The sequence below is a fragment of the Populus trichocarpa genome, chromosome 6 (genome assembly GCF_000002775.5).
Source record: "Populus trichocarpa isolate Nisqually-1 chromosome 6, P.trichocarpa_v4.1, whole genome shotgun sequence".
Lineage (NCBI taxonomy): Eukaryota > Viridiplantae > Streptophyta > Magnoliopsida > Malpighiales > Salicaceae > Populus > Populus trichocarpa.
The window spans coordinates 21220924-21246965 of NC_037290.2; the positions used below are offsets into that span (position 1 = coordinate 21220924).

Below are 26042 nucleotides of genomic sequence, written 5' to 3' on the forward strand. Positions count from 1 at the left end.
CTTAGATCAAATCCTATAATTTCCAAACTAAAGATATAAAAAATGGACAAAAACATAAGCCTATTTTTTAAAAAAAAAAAAGTCATTGACACATTTTTTTAAAAGAAAAGGCCTTCTATTTTACCAAACTTTTAATTTTGGCCCCCTTATCTTTTAGTTTTTACAAACAACAAAACTGAATTTTTCTTTACAAAATCAAGAACCAACTCATTGACAAGATATTTCTTGAAACCACGATAAACCGATAAAAAACAATATGAAATTAACAAATTATTAATCTGAATCACCAATCAAATTCAATATAAAATGATAAAATTGAAAAGAAAACGATTCAATGAGCCGATTAAAAAAATGATGGACCAAATTTTTTCCTTCAAATAAAGAACTATCATTTCACTTTGTTTTTAGTTTTGGTCTCCGTATTTTTAATTCTTCACGAACAACTAGCTACATTTTTTTATATAAAATCAAGAATCAATCCAGTATTAGAACGTTATGTTAAGACCATGATAACCCAGTAAAAAACAATACAAAACAAATTTTAGAGTTTTTTTTTGTAATTTATTATTTGTAATATGTTTTAGAATAACAAATTTTTGTTAGCCAAAAAATAGCAAATATGAACTTTTCTAATACAATGACATACACTCAAAAGAAAAAGAAAAAGAAAACATTATCATGTACATAAGTTTTTCTCATATGCTCATGGATACATAAAATTTTCAATTTAACAATTAAATCCCATTAATCACATTAAACTTTAAGCTAGAAGCCTAGAACCTTCCCAAGTCCTACCACTAATCACCATTTCACATCTTATTACAAGATCTTAATACACACCCATAACACAACGCGTTTATCGCACGGCACCGTCAATTCAACTCCCGCATAAAGCATAGAACCCCAAAATCCTCTCTCACTCACTCAAACTCTTAAAACTCCACACTTCCCTCAGAAAATCTTCCTCACAAAGCTACTCTCTTTCTCTCCACTTCTCCACCACCAACTCCTCCAATATGACATCCAAGAAAGACTGCGGCCACCACGGCCAAAAACGCCGAAGACTCGTCCGCCTGTTATTCGCCGGAATCCTAACCTTCCTCCTCATTGCCCTCATCATAATCCTCATAGTTTGGGCCATCCTCCGTCCTTCAAAACCAAAATTCATCCTCCAAGATGCTACAGTTTACGCCTTTAACGTTTCATATCCAAACTTCATCACTTCCAACTTCCAAGTCACCGTATCCTCTCGCAACCCGGATGATAGAGTCGGAATCTACTATGATAGACTCGATATATATGCCACATACCGTAACCAACAAATAACTCTACGAACTTCCATACCTACTTCTTACCAAGGACACAAAGAGATTAATGTTTGGTCCCCTTTTATTTACGGCAACTCCGTGCCGGTATCTCCGTACAATTCAGCTGCATTAAGTCAAGACCAAGGTGCAGGAGTTGTGATGCTGATGATCAAGATTGATGGTCGTGTTCGATTCAAAGTCGGAACCTTTATTTCTGCGAAATACAATTTGCATGTTAGGTGTCCTGCTTATATTCAGTTTGGTAGCAGAACTAATGGAATTATGGTCGGTGACAACGTCGTTAAGTATCAGCTGGCAACGAGTTGCCATGTAAGCCTCTGAAGATGAGGGAGATTATATATATATATATATATAAGTATCAGCTGGTAAGGAGTTGCCATATATATATATAGAAGAAGATGGTCACATGTTATACCGCCTTTAAGTAATTATTTCTTCTTTTTAGTCTTCAATGTTTTTAGTTTAATTTGATGTGTTACTTCTTCTGCAATTGATGATGGGCTATCTCTGTTTCTTAGATTATATGTGTATACACGTGAGATCGATATGAAATCAAGACTTTGAAATTGAAAGTGAACATTTTGCTGAAGTGATTTTTTTTTAGATAAATCATGAAACGGACGTCGAGACAGAGAGGAAAGTTACAAACCCTGTTTGCGCAAGCTATATGATTTTGATTTCTTTTAGGCAGATAATGAAACGTGGAATCAAAAATTGTTAGTTTTTTTTATGGAGAGATAACAATCGAGTGTCTAGCTAGCTAGTGGAGGTTGCCGAGTCACTGTCGATCGTTTTTTTTCTCAACACAAATTCCTTTATTGCTGCTTGTTTGTTGTATACTCTTTTTTCCTTTTTTTTCTAGTCCAATTCTAGGATCTTTATAATCACGGTCAGCCATAAGTGATTGTTCTATCATCTTTTTCCTAATTCCTATAATTAATTTGCTTTAGAGAGATACCTTTGATCTGGACTTTGAGATGCAAATGATTCTTCTTTTGCTTCACTCTTACACGGAAGAGGAGCCAGTGTTGTGACGAAACTGTTGCATTAATTTGAGAAAGTGGATGTACTTGTGACTCCGAGCTCGTACTCTACATGAGTACATGTAGCTTAATTTGGCATGAGACTGAGTCAAGTGGAGATGAGTACACTGTTTGTTTTGGGCATTGTTTTACATCAACTTTGTTGATTGTGGCAGAGGGAAAAACCCAAATCATTTACCCTTTACATATTAACAAGCAACTCTATAATGCTTTCCTTTAAAAAAAAAAACAAATTAAAGCCTTCAGAATAGTAGAATAGCCATAATTAAGCTAGCATGAATCTTAATTAACCAACCAAATCGGCCGAGGAGAAATACGGCAAAGTAGCTATATAATGGAGGGGACGAAATCATGAAACGATTCTTCAGTGGAGTGGCCTACCATGGGCACACGGAAGGGTTTCAAGAAAGAGAATTTAAGTCTCTACCGAACGTATGCTAATAAAGGGAACTGATACGGAATACAAACCAGTAGGCAGTGTGGAGTTTTAAAGAAATGAGAGCGTGATGCGTTTTGGGAGTCGGTGCGCAAGTCTCACATGGCTGGCTTTAGTGGGGGTCCTTTTCACCCATCACCAGCTTCTACGTGCTAATTAATAAAGGCGTCATAGAAAAGACTTTCTTTAAGTCAATTCTCAAATTAACGGGCTTTATTTCTTTTTTCTTTTCTTTTTTTAAATAAATTTAACAATTAGCATACAAAATGAAAAGAAATGGTGAATTAACCGGCACCAAAATTCCTTTTTGATAAAATAGTATATTTTTTTTTTGGATGTAGTAGAAAAATTATATTTAATTAATGGTGATCTTTTTGACAAAAAAAAAAAGTTGAAATGCATATACGTGATTCTTTTAATTTTGGTATCTCAAATAAATTCTATCTTTTATAATATTCTCCGTAGAAAATATCATTTATATTTAAGTGTTTGTACATATTGTAATTAAACAAATATAAAGTTCGACTGTTAGACTTGGTGTTTAATCGAAGGTGCACTATGTCATCGTTTAACTATATTAACCAATTTATTTTCACTACTAAATGTTTATCCAATCTCAAAATCAGACCCACCTGAAATACATTTATGACTAAATATCCAATTATGAGAAACACCAAAACTAGACCAAGAAGCATCTCCAAATTTAGGAATAGAAAGTATGATTTCATCATCAACATTTAATGTCATATTTAGGTATAATGTATCATTATTTTTATTATCACTAGGCTCAGAATAGTCAAATCTATGTTAATTAGCAAATAGATTGTCAAACATAGTATCATTTTTCTTTTGCAGCAAATCATTCAATAATAAATTGTTTTTACCTCTACTAGCTGACTTTAAAAGACTAGCAGAAGTTGGGACAGACATGAATTTTGGTCGACTACTTGCATACAATGTCATTATGTTCAAACCACTTTGGATGAAAGAATCAATCATTGTCTTAAAATTATCATCACACACAATTGGCACAAGATAATATTGATGTTCACCAATTTGACACTTCAAAGTTATTTCAACATCAATATTATTATAATTCCATCCAATTCTATGACAAATAATTACTTTTATTTTTGCATAGGACATGTTTAAACTACCATCTAACAACAAACTGCTCTTACCATTATATATGATATTAATGTTCACATCAGGAACAATAGTGACATCGTAATGACATAACATAAATATATTATAAGATATTCTGCAAAAAAAAAAAATCAAATTACAGTCATTTGGATGTAATTTTAACTAAATTGCATTACCCTAACTTTAATTGGTAAAATTCATAGCAAATTCAATCAACTTTCACCAAAATTAAACATAATTCATGATATAAAATCTAATGGATATTTTCATGATCAATTCCATTAAACAAACCCAAATTAATAGAAAAATAAAATAATTCAAAGAAAATATCAAATTCATCAACTTATCAACAATTCAATGCAATGTGTAATTCATCATAATTCTACCACATTCATGCTCTATTGTATTAAATCATCAAGTGTGGTTAATTATATTATTAGCTGATTCCAACAATCCATATAAAGTCTCTAATTCAGCAACTTACCCAATATTAATTAATTGAAATAATTAATTCATAATTAATTTAAATTATTTTCATGTTCAACTATATCCAATCAACCCTAATTGATGATATTCTAAACTAATTTATTATTAATTCAACAAACCTTAAATTCACCATGAACCTTATATTCAACCTGAACAATTATTTCATTTGAATCAAACCAAACGCAAACGCATAACAATGTAGTATGTTTAATTTGCTTGTAGGACTAGAAAAGGGGCTAGGTATATGTTGGTTGTGGCGGCAGTGATGGATTTTTAACAGAATAATGACCAAGGATGCTTAGAGACTAAGGTGGGTTTGATTTATGAGTGTTTCAGAGGGGAATAACCGTTTGGTGGGTTTTCTAGAGAGATATGAGCTAAGGACATCGATTTGTAGAGAGAAAAAAGAAACTGCTTATGTGTTTTGTGTTTTTTTTATTTGAAAAAATGTTTAAATTTCACGTCATGTCGTGCTTCTGAAGTATGCTATTTAATCAAAACCTATTTAAATGTTGTTATTTTATCATAACTTTTAATTTACTGTGCTAATTTAAAAAAAATCAATTAATCAGAAGCTAATCCATTTAAAACATGCTTAATTGTTTGTGTCATCAAATTATTATAGCCTCTATCAATTGGCAAAGGGCAATAATAGTAATCATAGCCGCCTGATGCCACTTATCAATTATTATTAATAATTTATAGGAGGATAAGATAGGTACATGCAAAATGGCTAAGTGCTATCTTAGTTGACGTGGCAATCATTTCGCAATAACTCGAGCATAGAAAAAATTTCGTCGGCAGAGGCATTTTCGGCTTTTTAGGTCACATTGCGATAGGAAGTCCATGATTGGGATCGATTCATGATTTTCTTCGCCTGCCTTGAAATATTTAGCTGCATTAATTAATTAATTCATTCAGACTTGGGCCGGAGAAAGACGTTGTTGACCAAACGATAGCCCAAATGAGGATGGATGCTATTACAAAACCTAAACCATGTGGAGAAATCATTATAAATTAGCTAAATATAAATTCACCAGCCAAAATCATCAAAAAATCATGGAATGAACAATGTAAAGAAAAGGAATGTCAAATTTAGTCCCCTAAGTTTTAATTTGTCTTCCTAATAAAATTAGATTCTATTTTGCAAAATTCCCTAAGGATTTAATTGAAAGAAAAAAATTGTTTAATGACCGAAATGGAAAAAAAATGAAAAACAAAAAAATAGAAGAACCGTGCAAATTCACGATAAATTATGTTTTATTGCACAGTGCTTCTACAATAAATCATCCACACCTACCTCTTAGGTTTACATGTTATTTAATTAATTTTATAAGAATATGTTTACATGTTATTTAGGCTTAAAAGTCAGAATAAACCAAATATATTTGCTTAAATGTTTTTAGAATAATCTTTATTTTTTATTTTATATCTCAAAAACATAACAATAAAATTTAAATAAACACCATTTAATTGTTTTAAATATTTCTAACTACAATACAGTAACTATTCATCAAGCACTGCTTTTATAACACCGAACATAACAGCAATACAATATCACCTCTGATAACATCTGGTGTAAAAAGGCGAAGACCTGGGGCCCGCCAAGCCGAATCCGAAGGCCACACTCAAAACTAGAGGCCTGGATCATTTTAGCCCAATTTCCAAGTCACTTGAAGTTTCTCTGCGCCGTGCGTGCATATGGAGGAGGAAAAAAGGGCCCAGTGGCAGAACAAATTGTTCCATCAACAATTTATATTACACTGAGTATTCGAGATTATGGTAGTCTGTATGCTTTAAAATGTTTTTTTGTTTTTTTTATTTTTTAAAAAATTATTTTTAATATCAGTATATTAAAAAAAATCTAAATATATGTAAAACATTAATTTAAAATAAAAAAATTAAAATTTTAAAAATGTGATTTCAACCGCGTTCTCAAACATTGTTTTAATAATTGCTAACCCGCACTTGAGGACGTGGCCTAGCGGTCATGGCAGGGACTTGTTTCCTTCCTCAGCATCCAGGTTCGACTCTCTCTGTGCACGTCTGTCATCCCCGCGGTGCCTTACCTGTCTGCTAGGCTTGCAGGGTGTTCAGTGAGTCCGAGAATTAGTCGTGGTGCGCGTAAATTAGTCCGGACACCCCGGATTATAAAAAATAATAATAATAATAATAATAATAATTGCTAACCCCTCACTGGCTAAATTTTAGCAGTTCTTTTCAAAATATACACAAATATAGATGTTGCATTGCATGGAATTTTCCTAAAACTTTGAATACCTTAGAAGATATAAATTAAAATACCCCGTCTGGATTATTAATACAAATAAAAATGAGAGAAATATTTTCAACTCCCAGAAGAGGAGTCAACGAGTGAGCCGAAATTCCATGATGGTTTGAATGTAAAACTTGTGCGTGGCCTAACAAATCTAACAATTGTTGGAATTCGGCGCACCCAGTCGAAGACTCCATCTTAAATTTATTCTTTCGTACCAAATAATAAGATTAGGAGGAACTAATGCATCTAGTTACACGAAAGCCATTACAGCCACCGTCCATCATGTGGGCTTAAAGCCTCCTTATATACCTTGTTATAAACCCGTTTGTTTTTATGTTTCATGTTATTAAAAAAAATTTATTTTATTTTATTTTTTTTATTTTAAATTAGTTTTTTTTTTGTTTTCAGATTATTTTGATGTGTTTGTATTAAAATTAAATTTTTAAAAAATATATATATATTATTTTAATATATTTTTAAATAAAAAATACTTTAAAAAACAACGAGAATCATAATACCAAACTAACAACTGCATTCTCTCTCTAAGTGCAAGATGTACCTTCCATACGAATTGGCATACGAAGCTCAAAAGCGTTGTTGACAAACTATGTGCCAAAACAATTTGAGCAGTAGAACGCTAGATTGTTTGCTTATTTGGTAGCTTAGCTTGTAAGGATACCCTAGAATCCAGACCATTGATTGCATATTACTAATTGGCCATAACATTAAGCAGCGAATGACTGCATCAAAGGACAACTTCAATATTACATTCAAATTGTATTTGAACTGAAATTAGTGTATACACATAATGTTTGATTTTGATGTTGTCATGAAATGTCTGCAACGAAGAATGATCATCGGTCTCCCAGCATAAGAACACTTTGTTCTTATAGCAAGAACAAGTTCTAAGCGCTTCCATCTCATTCGGGCAGTTAATTATCAATGTATTTAATCAAATTCAACACAATCCCACTATAATTCATGTGGGTTTGTTTAAACTTCATCAAACCATCTAAGTATTGACTATGTGTTCGTAAATGCTGACATGCCTATATGAAGGCACATGTATGGTTCTAAAACTATAGGCTAAGCAATTTGATAAATTGATATATGCTACTCACAAATTAGAAGCATGCTAGATATTTCAAGCTTCGTCAGCTTGATTATGCTAAGAAAAAAGTCTACTGGTTATTCTGAAACATCGTGTCCAAGTTTGAAAGGGAAACCATATACGCGTAAGTCAATGGAAGCTGCTGAAGTTTCCAAGCACAATCAATGGACGCGGGAAATTTACACGTTAGAAGTTTTCAGGTTCCATCTAAAGAGGTCTCCACCCACACAAGATATACCTGGACTTACAAATTGCCTAAAAAAATACAGAGCAATCCAACAAAGTAACCGCGTCAATGGACGCGGCCAACATCTCCAACTTCGGTGTCCCTCTTGGTGCTAAGATAAATTCACACCTACCCAACTAATCGTCTTCCTACAATCCCTTCTTATATAAACACACACGAACACATTAATAGCAGACCAAATCATATCTCAACAATTTCAGAGTAGTTGTTTTATCTCTTACAGCACATTTGTCTACTCTCTTTTTGTTTTCTGACCAACCAGAACAACTCTGTAATGGCAGAGAAACAAGCTCACTTGAATGGCGCCTCTTACGGTCCATCAATCCCACCTCCGCAACACTACCACCGCCCTGGCCGTGGTTCTGACCGTGGCTGCTGCTGTTTCTTGGCCTTCCTCCTCAAAGTCATCATCACCGTGGCCATGCTTATTGGGCTTTTCATCCTTATTATCTGGCTCATATTTCGTCCCATTAACAAGGTCGAATTCCATGTCACAGACGTTGCTTTAACTCAGTTCAACTACACCAACAACATGCTCCAATTCAACCTTGCTGCCAACATCAGTATCCGCAACCCTAACAAAAAGATTGGGATTTACTATGATAGGATAGAGGCCAGGGCATTTTATGAGGACCAGAGGTTTGGCTATCATGCCTTGACTCCATTCTATCAAGGACACAAGAACACAAGTGTCTTGAACGTAGTTTTTAAAGGGCAGCAAGCAGTTACCCTTCAAGGTGAAGAGTTGACACGGTTTAATCAAGAAAGAACAAGTGGGTTATATAGTATTGCCTTGGAGTTGTCTTTGAGGATTAGATTTAAGCTTGGTAAGGTCAAGACTGCAAGGTTCAAGCCCAAGGTTGAGTGTGACGATTTGAAGATTCCTCTGAACGGATCTCCTGTTGCTGGGAGTAATAACAAGTGCGAGATCAAGTTTTGATGATCATCATGGTCGCAAAACCTCATCTTCATATTTGATTCAATCTTCGATTGGTTTTGTTTGATATTTTTTTTACCCTTATCATGCTTTTATGTTCATAGTCAGAGACTATATTGGATTTTTTTTCTTCATTATGTTGATGTGTATAATTAATAGATATTGAATTTAGTATTTCTCTGTGATGCATACCTCTTGTTAAAATCAAAACTAATAACATAAGAAACAAACACCCTCTTATTAGCTCTGAATAAACCCATGTAATCGGCCATTTTAAAGAGATGTGAATCTTGATCGAGCGGCCATCATGGATTCTTCAATATTTCACAAAAGAAACGACAAGGGAAAAGAACGAGCAAAGAAACTAGCTACAGCAAATCAGTGCTGCTTGTAGCAGACTTGTTGAGGCAAAACCCGCATTGCATGAAGATTATGTGCCAGAGAGTAATCAGTAAGGTTGTACAGGAGAGATCATCAAGATTTTATGATTTCTCCTTTAGGCTTTATTTGAAACGAGATTCACGAAGACTTTAATTTTTATTTTTTCATAAAAAATAATGTTTTAAGATAGAGCAATTTATGCCGGTGTAACGCCAAAAATGTCCTTTGAATAAACCAGCTTCTAATCAACTATTGCTGGTATTTAATAACGTATTTGGTAAGGGTGGTTGGTGCGTCTGTTTCGTGGCGACAATAAACAAGGGGTAGTAGATTTTATTGCTATATGTTGTTAATGTTGTGAGGGGATCTTCATATGTACAAGGAAATAATTTGAACATAAACAATAAAAGACATTAATATCCTAGAATTAATTAAGGTGTATCAGTTATAGAAACTAGAATAATAAATAAATACACATGATGACTTCTTGCTTCTAAAGTTGTATGCATTCTTCTTCTTCTTTTCATTTATAATTTAGTTGGATATGTTCTTACATTTCAGTTGGTTCTGTATTATTATTTTCGGACTACTTATTTTTTTAAGATTACTTTCTCATGATATCGTATAAATTTATATAATTATATTATATTAAATTATTATTATTATTATTATTATTATTATTATAAATAAAGCTAAAAGGTGTGGGGAAGGGAGATTACAAGGTTGTTAAAATCGCGAGTTAACTCTTAAAATCTTACGATTTTACGAGTCAATATGTATCTAATATGCTAAATCAGAATAAAAACTCGAAACTAGTAAAATCGGATTTAATTTGTGCAAAAACGATAAAATTGGTAAACTCGGTCCGATTTTACGAGTTTACTAAATTTATTATATTAACAAAGTCAGGTCCAAATTTGGCCTTAAAATGTCTGCTGTCTATTTTACGAGATTGAGCATATCTTTCAAACTGTATATTGGATAAAACTAAAATTTTACATGGAAATATTAGATACATGAAAATATATTGTGGTAAATTTTTAAGTCAAATGGAGATAGGGAACATAATATTTCAGATGGTCAAAATTAGTAAAGTAATATTGTCAAACAAGACATTCATGTACTGTTTAGGACATATCTAGAGTTATCGGTAGAATTTTGCTTCAATTAAAGTTGGGATAGAAACTAGACATCTGAAACTTTCCAACTATATATTGTAGGCCCAATAATTCATTCAAATGAGAGAGAACGACATGTTTGAAATCAGGAAAGAACAACATGTTTGAAATCAAGACTCAAATCTGTCAAGAATATGCAAAAATTGAAGATTCAAGCTACATAGAGGAATTTTAACATGAAGACTTTTTTATTATTCTATTTTATTTATTTATTTTTAAATAATTATTTTTAATTTGAATTTTTTTTCTAACGCATTAGACATTGTTTAGGAGTTTATTTCATTATTGAATTTATGTTAGTTAATTACTAATTTAAACTCATTAGCTTGTAACTTAAAAGGAGTCTATCAAGACTTATTGTGATGGGAACAACCAGGTTGTCATTAGATTTATGTGTGCTTCTTACCTTTCAGTGATTCCCCTGTATTGAAAAATTTTATTTTAAGACTTTTTATTTCTCATTATTATTAATTTATTGATTCATATTATTTATCTTTCTCATTTTATTTAGATCACTCATTGATTATAATATTGTTAACTTATTTTATCAGATTTTAATGTAAATTAATTTATAGGCTAGAATTATCAATATATAATTAGTTAAAAAAAATTACTTATAATTTTATAATTTTACGATTCGAGTTTATGATCCGAGTTTGTATTATATTTTTCATGTCGTGTCAAAAAAAATATTTTTGACAACCAAGTTTATAATTTAGTTGGATATTTGGATATATTCTTACATTTCAATTGGTTCTGTATTATTATTTTCGGACTACTTATTTTTTTAAGATTACTTTCTGCATGATATCATATAAAATATTATATACAATTATATTAAATTAAATTATTATTATTATAAATAAAGCTAAAAGGTGTAGGGGAGAAGAAACACTGTTTTTCCATAACTATTTTCATTCTAGATTACAATAGTAATATACAGTGTCTCCTTGCGATCATCTCTTCAATTACTTTTGTGCTTGGGATATTATTATTATTATTATTATTATTATTTTGTGGCATGATCAATAGAAGGATTTGGATGGTTAAAGGTTGTGCTTCTGGGCTTTGTTATATGGCGTTGCTCTGGTTTGGGTCCCTTTGCAACATGCCAAATCTTTCATGATTGTGCATTAAATGCACCTTGTGGTTGTTGTTTGTTGGGATTTGACATGTTGTTGGCTGGGAATGCTTGGTTTGTTTTGCTAATTTGTTGGTCTCTCCTGCCTCTTTTCAAGTCCAGTTGTTGTTGAACCAAATAAGTGGCCTTTTTGGTTTCCTAATTTACTTTTTTTTTTTTTTTTTTTAATAACATGAGTATCAGGATCAGCTTGTATATATCTCGACTAATCCTACATGCTCTAAAATTAACGACCATATAAGCCTCCAGTGATATTAAAATTTATAAAACTCAAACTGATAATTTCTACTTTTTAAAAAATAAATTTAAAATCTGACCACTTAAATTATACCTCTTAAATTTTCTCATTTACCTTTTCCTTTTGTTTCTGCTGGTTCAGGGTGCGTCCCTTCCTGCCTTTTTTAGGTCATTTCGGTTGGGATTGGTTGTCATGTTCTTCTTGGGTTATTATTGTATTTATTTTATGAATTATTATTGTATTTTATTTATTGTTCTTTAGATGGTGTGTTAGGCTTTCTCAAATCATTTGTCATCATCGTCATCTGACAGACCTTCTCGACCTCATGACGCTTCCCATCAATGATAAACCAAGAGATGATGAGTCGATTATTTCTCATTTCCCCACATTTTCTCTTCTTATTTCTATTTGTTTTCAAAGAAAGCAAGCATGTTTGAATTTAATTTTCTGTTTGTTTTATTTTGAAAAATAAGATTGTGTAATGAATATCTATAACCCAATTGAATCAGATTTTAATACCCAAAATTTATATGATATGAATAATTATTTTAGGTTCAAGTTTAAATATAAATATTATCAAAACCACTAGTAAATATTCATTATAATCCTTAAATATTGCGAATAACTAGGCGAACAGTAATTAATGCAGTCATTAAAAAATCAGTCCACACACACATCATAATTGCTGTGAACGGTCCTGAAAATTTATTTCTCATCTCTTACTTTACAGCCCTTTTTAGGACGCCAAAAATTAATTGAGTTGTAAATTGACCACCGCGCTCTCCGCCTCCTTCCAGCAACCTCAATGTTATGTCAGCCTCCTCTCGATCTTGCCACGTCATATCGAGTGCAGTCCAAAAATTGGGAGGTTGAAATTTATTTTTTTATTTAAAATTTCTTTTTTTATGTTTTTTAATTATTTTAATATGATAATTGATAATATTAAAAATAAATTTTTCAAAAATAAAAAAGTATTATTTTAATATATATATATATATATATATATATATATAACCAAAAATATTTTAAAAAACAAAAGCCATTATCTTCCAAACAACCGATCATCTCCGTGTTGAATTTACCTAGTGCTGACGTGGCAATATCAGAAGCATTTTGTTGACCTCAAAATAAAATATACAAGTAAAAGAGAGCCGCTATTTTTCTAAAACAAAATACATGGAGAAACCATTTAATAATAATTGCTCCGGCAACCCAATAACCGGCCGGCTCCACTTTTTTTGTGGCTCGAACTACTTTCTAACCATGAATTTCTAGGCTAGCAAACGACATCGTGTTCTCAACAGAATCACCTAAAACGACACGAGGAGGAGAAGGTGAAGGAGAACAATAATTCTGAGGAGACGCACATGGCGTCCAGAACGGCGTCGTCACATCCTCGACCTCGACATCAACAACCACATCATTAGCAACGGCTATCTCTTCAAAACAAACATCACTGCTGCTCAACTCTCTCTCCTTACTTTCAACAAGAACGTTCTCTATAGACGATTCGTCGTTCTCAGTTATCTCCATCTCCCTGTCCTCTTCCTTGATCGTAAACAAACCTCTCGACGGTCCGTACATTCCTTGCAACTTCAACATCTCCTCCACCAACGCATCTTCACCATCTGCAGGAACTGTCGTAACCGCCGTGGAGGCCGCTGGTGGTGTTGTCGAGTCCGGTTCGATGCGAGTCATTTGGCTTTTCCAGCAGAAGAAGTAGAGAAGCTCTTTAGACGGCGTCGTGTAGAGTGATTCGCTGCTACTACTGAACTCCCCATCAGCACCGGAGCTTGTAACACTACGTCGGTGGAATCTTCTCCAGCGCCATAGAACGTAGAGGATCTCGAAGACCAGGGCGGCAAGACAGACCGAGAAGAGAACTGTGAGCACTGTTCCTAGATTGTTTAGAGCATTCATAGTTGACAGCTAGGAACGAAACAACAGCAACAGTAACTGCGCAGCATGTTAGATTGTGTAATTTATTTTGTTGGATGTGGCTACGTTTTTACGGGTTTAGCCGGTGAGTGTTTGGGAATGAAGAGAGAGGCGAGGGGTTAGAAGGGCATGGTAATGCAAGTTGCCGGTGTCAAGAGTGGATAAAGGTGAGGACTGAGGAGAGGAGGTTTGGTCTTTGGATGTTTAATTACTCTCCGAGCCTGCTTGTTAATGGGGGTACAGTCATGTGTTTTTTATTTTCTGAAATCTTTTTTAAATTAATTCTTTTAAAGTTTTTGAATTAAATGGTAATATTAAAAATAAAAAATATTATTTGTAATATATTTTTAAATAAAAAATAATTTTAAAACAACTTTTACAATGGGAATGAAGATTTAACGATGACGGGGATGTCGAGGGAAGGATAGACGACGGACGAGACTTGCCTTGAAAAAAAGAAAAGACAAAGAAATTTGTTTTGAATTTAGTTGGGCGGGTGAGAATTCAATTTACAGAAAGTAAGGGTTAATAATAAACTTTAATTAATTCGTAGCTCCGTGAGAGACGGTACAAAGGTTCTGCATGCAAGGAGACAAACCGAGACTATGTAATATAGCGGATAGGTTAAGGCACTAGCTTATTTAATATAATTATGGAAATTATACTACCATACTTGATGGATGTCTTGCGGTATACCGTGGGATCCAAAACTTTTTAGTGTATAAAAGTAATGCTTAAGCGACCATAGTATTGTTTTTTATAAATAAAGTTAGAAAACGTGACACTCAGGTTATTAACTTATTACATCCAATAAGATTAAATAATTTAATAGTCAAATTTATATGGTAGGCAATAATAATAAACAAACGGTTAAAAAACATTTGATAATAATTAATTAAAACAAATGAGTCACTGATACCATTATTATTATTATTATTATTATTATTATTATTATTATTATTAAAAAAATAAAAATCATAAATTTCATCTAAAAGATAAAATTAAAAACTATAAAAACTTTGATACAAGGGCCAATGAAAAAAATCGAAAGTAAAATGAATAAATTGAAAAACATTATACATTACAAATTACAATTGAAAACAAAAAAAAATTTAACAAAAAAAAAAGAATTGAATCTAAAAGACCGATAACAACGAGGACTGTAGCTCATTTTTCAAGGTATGAGAGAGAAATAAAAGGGAAAAAAGAAAGGCTAACTAGTGATGAATTGGTTATCGCAAGTAAACACGCACCACCCATAAAGAAAGATAAGACGAAAAGGAATCAAATGATACTGCGAAAGAATATTTTACACCATTGGGAAACGTCGCACTCATCGCCCGAAATACATGGCATTTTGCACATACTGCCGCATGTACAACACGTTCTAGTAGTTTTTTCAATTTCAAAAATATTAATTAAATGATGAATGACGTTATTACACTTGGTCAAATCAATAATTAAAAAAATACCCGAGACAAAAAGACCCTATTACTCTTTATTCATGTGCTGAATTTTTTTTATTCCAAGGGCTTGAGTGTAAATTTTTTGTATAAAAAAAAGGCAAAAATACCCCTTCCTAAAAATGTTAGTTTTGTGTATTGTTTTAGAGTGTTTTTTTGGCTATGTAACTATTCACTAATATATGGAAAAACAGATAATGCCTCTAAACAAGTTTATAATGACTTATAAGGTACATGAAAAGATAAAAATACCCTTGATTTAAAGGCAAAAAAAAAAACTTTTAGAAAGGGTAAAAGAATCATTACAATGTGATGATAAATAGAAAATTATAAGTGGGGTTACAGTGAATTTGCATTCTGGTTTAATTGTTTTTTTTATGTCTATATAAGCTTGTTCTTGTATCGTGATGGGCACTTCAAAACAGCAATTTCTCTTTCATTTTTCTTTTGGAATACAGGTGAACGTCATTTCAGGAGTGTTTGAGAGTATGATAATGATTATTTTTTAAAGTGTTTTTTGTTTAGAAATATATGAAAATAATATTTTTTATTTTTATTTTTTAAAGTATTATTTTTAACATCAATATATTAAATGATCTGAAAATAATAAAAAATTATTTTTTAAATTTTCAAATATTATGCTGGCTGAGGCCAGGCAAGTGTTGGATCCATCTTAGTGCAACCTGGCAAGACCCAATGCGGAAAGCTCGGCTACAGATTTCGTAGATACAGAAATGGATATGGTCGAGGTTATCTGCCAAGTCAAATTCCAGGCGTTGATATGGCATTTCACTCAACAACATCATTTAAATTTATAATGATACTATCAAGTACAGTGTCTGTATCAGTTGACCTTTTATTTTATAATTACGAATCAATCCTTTGTATGATTCTGAAAATAACATCCCTTTGTCCCCATTCGCTCCTCCCTCCACCATTGAATCTTTAATTATTTATCAAAATATCATTTATTACTTTGGTGCTACATGCATTCTTAAAACTCTCCTCTTCTTAATTAGACAAATTTAGAAACTTTTATATATATATATATATATATATATATATATATATATAAACAAAATTATAATTAATCAACAATACTAAAAAATATATAAACAGAATTATAATTAATCAAACAATACTAAAAAAACAAGACTGAAACAACTTTATTTTTTATCATTTTTTTACATGTCAAAACCAAGGGTTAAAAAGCTCATTTGAGATACATTTAGATCTGTACAATTAATAGAGTCACACGAGATCAACTTATATAAGATTTAATTTAAAAATCAAACCAAACAAGGGTTGAGAAAAGAGGTTGACTCGACATGTAGGGCTAAGTTTAATAACATTGCTACAAAACTCTCCATGACAACTCGCAATGGGCATATTATTGTTATATTTTTCTTAATATATTTGCATCAAAATTATTAAAATATTATTAATTTAATTTAATTTATATTTTCTTTTATAATTATGATAAGATGTTGTCTAAAAAAAATATTATGATTGAAAAAAGTTGGATAAAAAGGGTATGCGATAATAAGGTAAATGAGTTTTAATTAGATGGATATTTTTTATTTTGATTTCTGCTTTTATAATTATGATAAGATGTTGTCTAAAAAGGGTATGTGTTAATGAGGTAAATGAGTTTTAATTAAAGGGATATCTTTATTATTTTGATTTCAAATCGTCAATTTTTTTGGTGATTTTGATTCTAATTTTTTTTATTAAATAAAAAATATAGAAGAAAAAAATTATATTTGTTTGTGAAAAAAAACTTAATCAGAAAGGAGGGATTATATTAGCATATTATTTTGTTTCAATAGATTATAAATGATTAATTTTGTTTAAAAATATAGACATAATTAAATGAAAAAAATAAAACTACCCCTCGCAGAAGATCAAATATCTTAATTTGAATCTATTTCTTATTTTTTTAATTTTTTTTATTAATGTTAATAACTGTTTTTTTTACATTTATTGATGCATGTAATTATCAATTTATTTTATTAAACACTTGTTCAATTTTCATTTCATAATTAAAATATTTTTTGATATAAAAAAAATACTAACAGCATTTACAAATATTTTTTTTGTTAAAATTTAATTTTTTTTTATTAACGTGGGTGTCCGGGCTAACTTGCGCGCACCTCGACTAGTCCCATAGACCTTGAAGTTAACGACCATGTAAGCCTCCAATAACCATCATATTAGTAACCACAGGCTTGAACTTGAGACCACAAGGGAGTAAACCCCTTGGTCCCAAACTTTTACCACTGGACCACATTAAATTCTTGATTAATTCTTTTTTTTTTCTTGATTGGATAGGTGATGGAGTGCGGATAAGTTTACTAGTTATCAACAGGTCATGTAAACATTTAGGTAGTGTTTGATGTTGTGATAGCAGTTACTTTTCAAAGTGCTCTTCACTCGGAAATACATGAAAATAATTTTTTTTTTAAAAAAAGAATTTTACTTTTGTTATCCGTACATCAAAATAATTTAAAAATATAAAAAAAAAATAATTCAAAAAAAATTTTAAATTTTATAAAACACAATTTTTATCACCAAAACAAATACCTCCTTCGTGTTTTTCAGGTGATTCGGGATGGGTAGAAGCTGTGTCCAGCAGCATCCCTGCTTAGAATGAGTTCTGCTATGAAATCCATATAAGTCAGGTTGAATTGGGCTTATAAGGTTAAGTCTATCAATTGAAAGGTCAATATTTCAATGTTAACATCTAATAGCCGAAACTATAGAGTCCAAGACTATCTGGGCCTTTAGAAAACAATGCTGGACCTAGATCGTCCGTTATCTCAAGCCTCCATTCTGAGGAGAAAAAGCGTTCGAAGCTGCTTGGATATCAATCGCGTGTTTCAAAAAACCGGGGCGGCGGCGGCGGCGGTTTGCAAAGTCTGATATCATTGTGCGTTGACAACTCCTTTAAATAACATTGTCTGTGAGACTCAAACCTTAGCACATAATAATCCTCTAGTTTACCCAGGCCAGGGCAGTAATGTGCTGAATCCATAAAACATCCTGAATGGGTCAAACCATACAAAGGTATGTCTGGGACTCCATGGCCCAGGAGCCAAGTAATTCCAAAATAAGTGGCCTTGGGAACTTGGATGATACTTATGCATGCTTTGGTGCATGTTGATCAGCACACATCAATGGTCAGTCGAAACCCTAGCTAGGAACATTGCCTTATGCATAAAAAGCGCTCTCTCAATTTGTCTCTCGAAATAAGAATGATTCATGGAAAACGACCCATCAATCATCAAAAGCATCATCAGCTCCAAAATCGAACATCTCTCACGTTTCTGGTTTATTCCCGTATGCGCCTCTCTCTTTTTGACCGAGTCTTACTACAAAGAGAGACCACAACGTAAAGATTAATACGCACAAACACACTATATAACCAGGTGGTGGTACCCTCCCTCCCTCCCTCACTCTATCTTTCCCGTAGATGAATACAGCATGTCATGAAGTACTTCCTCCCACTCTCCTCGGATCCCTCACTCATCACTTTCAAATGATAATTAAATCCGTCCAAAATAGAAAGGAGAGAAAGGAGGTGATGATTCAATTTTGAATAACTGGAATATGTATAAAATTATCTGTCTATAGATTGTAAGCACTTTCAGATCCCAGACTTCCCTTACTTTCATGCAAAAAGAAAATCACTCATAGTATAAGGTTAAAGAAAGAAAAGAAAGAGACAGAAAGAGAAGGCCATAGACAGTGACCTCGTGGAAAAGAACCATTTGTTAGCTCCCCTTTTCTTAAAGACTGCAAAAGGACTTAAGGTGTGTGGAAACTTTGTCTCCATGCCTTTGTTGTCTTTTGTAGATGCAAAACACTTGAATCCTTCTCTCTTGGTGGGTCTTTTGAGGGGAGAGGGTTCTCTTAGCTTGTCTTGCTTGTTCAAAAAACCCACTTGGTATTCGGTGCAAGGAAAGGGGTGCAATCCCATTAATGTTAACTTTCCTATATAATTTAATTTGTTCTGCTGAAGGATCACTTTAATTAAAAGTTGTACAATGTACATTGATTAGAACTGGAAAGAATTCCATGATGTTCTTTCTTTCATGTGCTGTGCTGCTTTGTTTTGCTGTCGAGATGATGATTGAAGATTCCACGCTTGATTTCTTTTCTTTTAACTCGATCCTCTTCACCACCATGTCAAGGAATTGTTCGGTGATCTAATTGAATTTCTATATTTATACCAAGGGTTAGGCTAAAATACTCTTTACTTTGAAAATATCATGCCCTCAAACTTCTCGGTAGAAAACATTACAGGTAGTATTTAATCCACCCAGAAAAAGAATAAAAAAAGGTAGTGTTTGAATTTTAGCGTGGGCAGAAAAACAAAAAAAGGGATGTGAAGTTCAGGTAATAGTACAGACATCTTTAAACGACATCCTTTTAAGTAAAATTAACATAACAATTCTTACTACTACGCACTTCTTCTCAAGAATTCGTATATATGGAGTTCATATCAAGTTATATGAGGCTTCCCAGCCTAATATTATATTCCGATTAGAAAAGATACTAATATTGTTGGGCTTTCGATGATCAAACTCGTTTTCATCACAGGATCCATACTGCTTTGCTAAGACCACATCTTAGTCTTATAAACTAAAATGCCCTATAATTAGGACATAACTTCCACCGCATGTATAAATATACAGGCACAAATTCAAGAAAATAAAATAAATTATTTATTAAATGCCCCGCAATTAAAACCAAACATTAATATGGCCTGGCTAATTCCATGCATGATATGCTTAGATCCAGTCCAGGCAACAGCTAGCACTATATATGGAGCGATGCATGCCTGAGATTTAACCACTTGGTCCGTGGGATTGATCAGCTCCAGAACGTTGGAAATTAGCACTACCACTTGTCAAAGCAAAAGCACTAGGCCCATTAAGGAAATATGTTTAAAAATCTCATAAAGAAAGTGATCGCAGATCTGGAAAAGAATCACCATTATTTGTAGAGGAAAAGAATTGAAGATGAAACCCATATCTTAAGAAAGATATATAAAACTATATGATTAGTGTTCAAAAGTTATTTAGGTATTCATATTTATGGTGGGATTGAAAAGGTTTCCAAAGTAAAAGAAACAATGGGTGTTAAAGATGGGGAAAAGAAAAGAAGGGAGGAATAACTCCATTGGCTCAAAGAAAGCACGAAGGTGGTTTACCTTAATGAGTATGTCTCTTATCCCGTAAGGCTCACGACTCAAGTTTCGGCAACTTTAGGACCCTCTAGTGACGTAAACCCCTTTATTATCCCCCTTGTTGAGACAATGCTCGAGGACCTTGAGACTTCGTGCGTGCGACAAGGCTCCACTCTGGCTAACCATTAGTTTATGGGCATTGGGCCATAGTCTAAGTGACCTTAGAACAGGGAATTAATTTCATGTGTGTTTCAAATCTCACACGCACAAGAATCGTCGTTCAAAAGGTTTCCTAGTTGGTGCAGTTTCTGGATAAGCTTTCTTTGTTCCTTTTCAATAAAAATCTTTATGAGCAAACTCATTAGTTCGGCATAGTTCTCATATTCGAGTGCCGCTATTCGTGTTCTGGTGAAATGACATGTATATCAAACATTTTATCAACTATTTTTATCCTTTCTTGCTAATTTGCTGTACTTCAATTGGTTCTGTACATTTAAAATTAATACTTCATTATTTCTTTTCTAATTTCTTTTCAGTCTAATTGGTCACTTAGTCATCACTACTTTTTCAATAGTGCTAGACAGCAATAGCATTTCGTTTCCTCTTATACTCTCTCCGCCACAGACATAAACACTCTTCCACCAACCTCTCACCGTTAGTCTCCACTTTTGGAGCACCATCATTGAGAGGTAAATGAGGGGGAAGCTCTCTCTTTTAACTGAGAGGAAGGTTAATCGTAATGAAAATGGAAACATGTGAAGACCTCTCCTGCTGGACCTGCGCCCTCACCTCTTTTTTGCTGATGATATGATGATGATGATGATGATAAATGGCTTGTGATAATGTAATTAATCTAGCAGTTGTTATATTGATTTCTTGATTGCAAGCTTATCTGTGGACTTGCTGATGTGTTTCTCAACGCTGTTGTTAGCAGCGTGAAACCCACATCCCATAATCATGCTGAAACTGAAGGGATGAATGGAAAGTGCCACGTATATATGTTTCATAACCACATGCAATAATCAAATCAAATCAAGGTTATATTTGGTATGAATTTTATAAATAAATTTAAGTTATTTTTAATTATTTATTAAAAAAAATGTTTGGTTAGAAATAATGTCAATAGTTTGTTACAAAATCGAGTTAAATATTTTATTTAAAGAATTAAAAAATATAACTTCTAACTTATAAATTATAATTTATATTACGTTGTTTTTTCAAGAAAATTAAATCACTTTAAATAATTATTATCAAACACTTAAATCCATTTTTATTTCAAGTTACTTGTAAAATATAACTTTCGAATGATGATGATTCAAAGTTAAATCAAATGAAACGAATTGAACTCTAAATTAGTCTACTTCTTAATTCTATATATGTCACCTTTCCACCCATTATATATTGCTAATTGGCTACAAATTAATGCACCCACCTTTTCCATTTACGTTATAATAACGTATCCTATGTGAAAAAGTTGAATGTGCAAAAAGTTGAATAAATAAAAGTTAGCCTGGTAAAGAAAGGTTAAATTCTAGCCACAAGGATTGAAAAAAGAGAGGAGCTTTAATTGCTTTAAAAGGGACACCCACTTTCTGCAATTTATAATTATTAAACCATATATTTTTTCTAAATCATACACACAAACTAGCTATATCTTCCTGCTTTTGAGGGAAATCAGATTCCATATACTCGCATATCTTTGGTTACATCATTGAAGAATCAATTCAATCTAATAATTTAAATTGTTAAGTGAGGTTTTAAGATATGATTTATATTATTTTTTAATACACTATCTCAAGTGAAATCTTTTTAGACTCAAAACTTGCAAAGACTCACAAACTCACACTATCTTATGCTTAATTTTTATCACATAAATAGAAATGATGAGATTCGAACTCGTGACCACTAGATCATCAAGGCTCTGATATCATATATGTTAAAGAACCAATTTAACCCAATAATTTAAGCTGTTAAGTAAAATTTCAAAATATAATTTATATTATTTTCTAACATACATAACCCAATGTTTTTTGCTGGTTGCGTTAACCAGATACTTAAGTAGTATGATAATCAAAAGAGCATATATAATTGCTAACAAATCTTAGACAAGGATTGTTAAACAAAGGTTTTCTCTATACACGAACGGAGCGATTTGATTTTTTTGAAGCCAATAAAAATATCACTCCATGCTCTGGAAGTGTTTTAAGACCTGAGTTCCTCGTTGATTCCTGATTAATTATAGTGGAATTCTTTGAGAATAATTAGAGTTGAAATTGGTAACAAGTCAATATAACCAATAAATTCATCACTAACGCTGTACAGATTAACAACATTATTAGTTTTTAAGGTAATAGCTCAATCTAATTGTACGTAGTTCTCTAATCTATCCTTGCATCCTTAAATATATGTTAAGTTCTTAGTATATTATTTTGTCAAACTTTTTAGGCCAAATCACCATAATTAGTCATGTGATATTTTAGAAATAAAATATATATATATATATATATATCATGTTACTAATTCATGTGGTTTGGCTTAAAAATCTTACCAGAATGATAGATTAAAAGTTTAACATATATTTAAGGATAAAATTGACTCAACTAAAAATATAAAGATTGATTAACATATTATCTCAATAAATAAAGTCATTAATCTTAGTTTTTATTTCACCATGATTAATAAAGCTCCCATATGAATTTATATTAAGAAATTATTACATGAACATAGTCAAATGTTAATATCAATCTTATTACAAAAAAACTAATTATAGTATATGATGAAGTTGAGATTGCGATAATGATTAATTCTGGGCAACCAAGTGTGGTTTTGCCACAACTAAATTAGAATCTACCCTAGATAGATTGCACAGATGACCTAACAAATATATTTATGGATCATTGAGATAAGTTTAGGCTCAAGAGAAGGTTTGGTCGCGCCAAACCAGAATAACAACTCAAAATGACTATAACTTTTTGAAATTGCTATTCTGACTGTTGGATCCTTAGATTTTCAAAATCTCACCCCAAAACTCCAGTTTTGGTAGTTTTTATTATTTTTAGATTTTATGTTTTTTTCTTTTGTAATTTCATATTTTTATTTTGCTTTCTAGTTTAGGTAGAGTTTCTGGTCTACTTAAGGCTTTGTAATTTCATATGTTTATTTTATTTTATTTTCTAGTTAAGACAAGATTTCTTGTCTATTTAAAGCTTTGTAAACCTCTTGGAGAATTATTATTCTAGAGAAAATAAAACCCGCGAACTTGAAATTTATATCTGCAATCATTTTTGCTCATTAAAATTCTCGTGTTTTTTCTTTAATTTTTGCTATCTTTAACTTATGCCCGCATCAATATATAATTAATTCACCTATGATAATATATTAGTATTAAGAGTACAATACACATTACACTAGCCAATCAAGCTGGTTCAACATGAATCTAGTCATAATGCACAAGATATATTCTATAACTTTCTATATTCTTAACAAGAGTAGCGAATGTTGCCACCACGTTAAACACAAACAAAAAACAAAAATATTTGGTAGGAAAGTAAGGAGAAAAAAAAGAAGTCTAAGATGGTGGCTTCTTCCTTTAAGAAATCAAAGAAAAGTGCATAAAGAGATAAATGAAAAGAAGAAGAGAATATTAATATAAATAAGTTGGATTTAGTTCAAAAGAAGAGCGATGAGAGTTTGCAACTCATCAAACCCACTTTTGTCCTCCAAAAGAATGCATCTGTTCCCAAAACCCTTAATCTTTGCTAAAGCAAGAAGCGACAAATTCCCTTCTTATGCTTAGGAGTTTTGATTTAAAGTTGTCAAGATAATGATCTTTTTGTGATTCTAAAGTAGCAATATCTTTAAGGTTAAAAGAAGAGATGCTTATCTATGTTTATTATTATTTATTTATTATTATTATTATTCTTAATCCTTTATTTTTCTACTTTCACTTTAATTCATTTATTTTGAACCCTCATACCGTAACTTTTCTATGCTTTCCAAAGGATGAGAATGTTTGGTTACGAAAATCAAAGAAAGTAAAGTTATTTTCTTTTCTTACAAAACGCATCACAAAGCATGAAAAGTTGTGCTCTTTTGATATTTCTTAGAGAAGATTTTGCTTTTTCCTTCTAAAGCAGAAAAAAGTTGCTTCTCCTTTGCACAACCCTTACGTTATGGATCATACTCTTAACCTTACTTTATGCATTCCTAACGTTCCTTATGGCATTCTATAAACCATAATCAAACTATGGTTTTTTTTTTTTTTTTTTTTTGAGGTTTCCAACCCTTTTTTTTTTTTAAATCATAGTTTGATTATGGTTTATAGAATGCCATCAGGAAATTATTATAATTAGACATTTAAGCATGTATAGTCTAATGATTTTAATTTGTTTAATATAAAATACTGGAAGAGAGCTGTCCCTATATATTATGTAACTCTAAACTCAGCAAACCTCTGGATGAAAAAAAAAAGAAAAAGTCATAGAGTATTGGCTAGAACTTTTTGTTAATGGGTTGGAAAATTTACTTCAACTATATATTATAAATATTAATCGTTCTGCTCAAGTAAAGAGCTCTAGCAGGACATTTCTCTATAAAGTCTTCGCAGCAATAAGGTAGAATATTTTCTTGCTTAGATCACATCAAATGTCGGTATTGAAAAGGAAAGAAAACGGTACAGAAAGAAGAAATTAAGCTTCCATTTAAATAAATATATAGTTTAGAAATTTGAATTTAGGAGAAATCTTAGAGTACTCTAAAAGTTATTACCAACACGGAGAGAGAGAGAGAGAAAAATTAGCCTAGGTTAAAATATTTTTATTTTTTATAGGTTTGGATATTATTTATTTTATTTTATTTCATTTTCTTATCGTTCTCTTTTTTCGAAATGAGAATGTAAAACAAGAATTGATAATTAATTTTGCAATGCTCTAGAGCTTTTGCAGAATTTAGCATTTGGGGGTTTAATTGAAGCTTTTGCCCAATCAATGGGGAGACTATTGGTAACATTATGTACACGATAAATTCTTTTTTTCAAAGAGATTATATGAAAAAATTCAAAGAAATGATTTAATTAATTATTAGCCAACTTAATCACACTCTACTTCCAGTCGAATCAAAAATTAAATTTTAACTAAAAATACAATAGAATATACAAGTATTGTTAATTTTTTTAATTAAAAAAATTATTTGTGAACTCAGAATTTGATGGTCGTGTTTAATAAAATAAATCGATAATTTTATGCTGCAATAAATATTAAAAAGAGATGACAATAACCAAAGACTAAATCAAAAAGCTGAGAGATAAACACAAATTAAAAGACCTGATCTTGCATCGCAAGGCACCATTCGATTCTTTTATTCAATTATATTTCAATTTTTTTAAGAAAAGTAATAATTTTAATTTTATTGAAATAAATTAATTTAGAAAATTATAAGAGCAAGTTTAAATAGAAAAAAATATTTTATGATTATTTTAACACAAATATATTAAAAAATATAA

At 31.6% G+C, this 26042-nt stretch overlaps 3 protein-coding genes across 3 annotated transcripts; 2 read left to right on the forward strand and 1 right to left on the reverse strand.

Moving 5' to 3' along the window:
* The first annotated feature begins 854 nt into the window (after positions 1 to 854).
* LOC18100613 (NDR1/HIN1-like protein 1) lies at positions 855 to 1917 on the forward strand. The gene has a single exon (XM_006381893.3). It carries the CDS (start codon positions 1017 to 1019, stop codon positions 1647 to 1649), a length of 633 nt encoding a protein of 210 aa, XP_006381955.1. The 5' UTR covers positions 855 to 1016; the 3' UTR covers positions 1650 to 1917.
* A 6244-nt stretch (positions 1918 to 8161) lies between these two features.
* Positions 8162 to 9186, forward strand: LOC7466000 (NDR1/HIN1-like protein 10). Its single transcript, XM_002308405.4, has one exon. It carries the CDS (start codon positions 8350 to 8352, stop codon positions 9013 to 9015), a length of 666 nt encoding a protein of 221 aa, XP_002308441.4. The 5' UTR covers positions 8162 to 8349; the 3' UTR covers positions 9016 to 9186.
* A 3806-nt stretch (positions 9187 to 12992) lies between these two features.
* Positions 12993 to 14103, reverse strand: LOC7466001 (uncharacterized). The gene has a single exon (XM_002309355.4). The coding sequence runs from the start codon at positions 13868 to 13870 to the stop codon at positions 13208 to 13210; it is 663 nt and encodes a 220-aa protein (XP_002309391.1). The 5' UTR covers positions 13871 to 14103; the 3' UTR covers positions 12993 to 13207.
* Positions 14104 to 26042: the final 11939 nt, after the last annotated feature.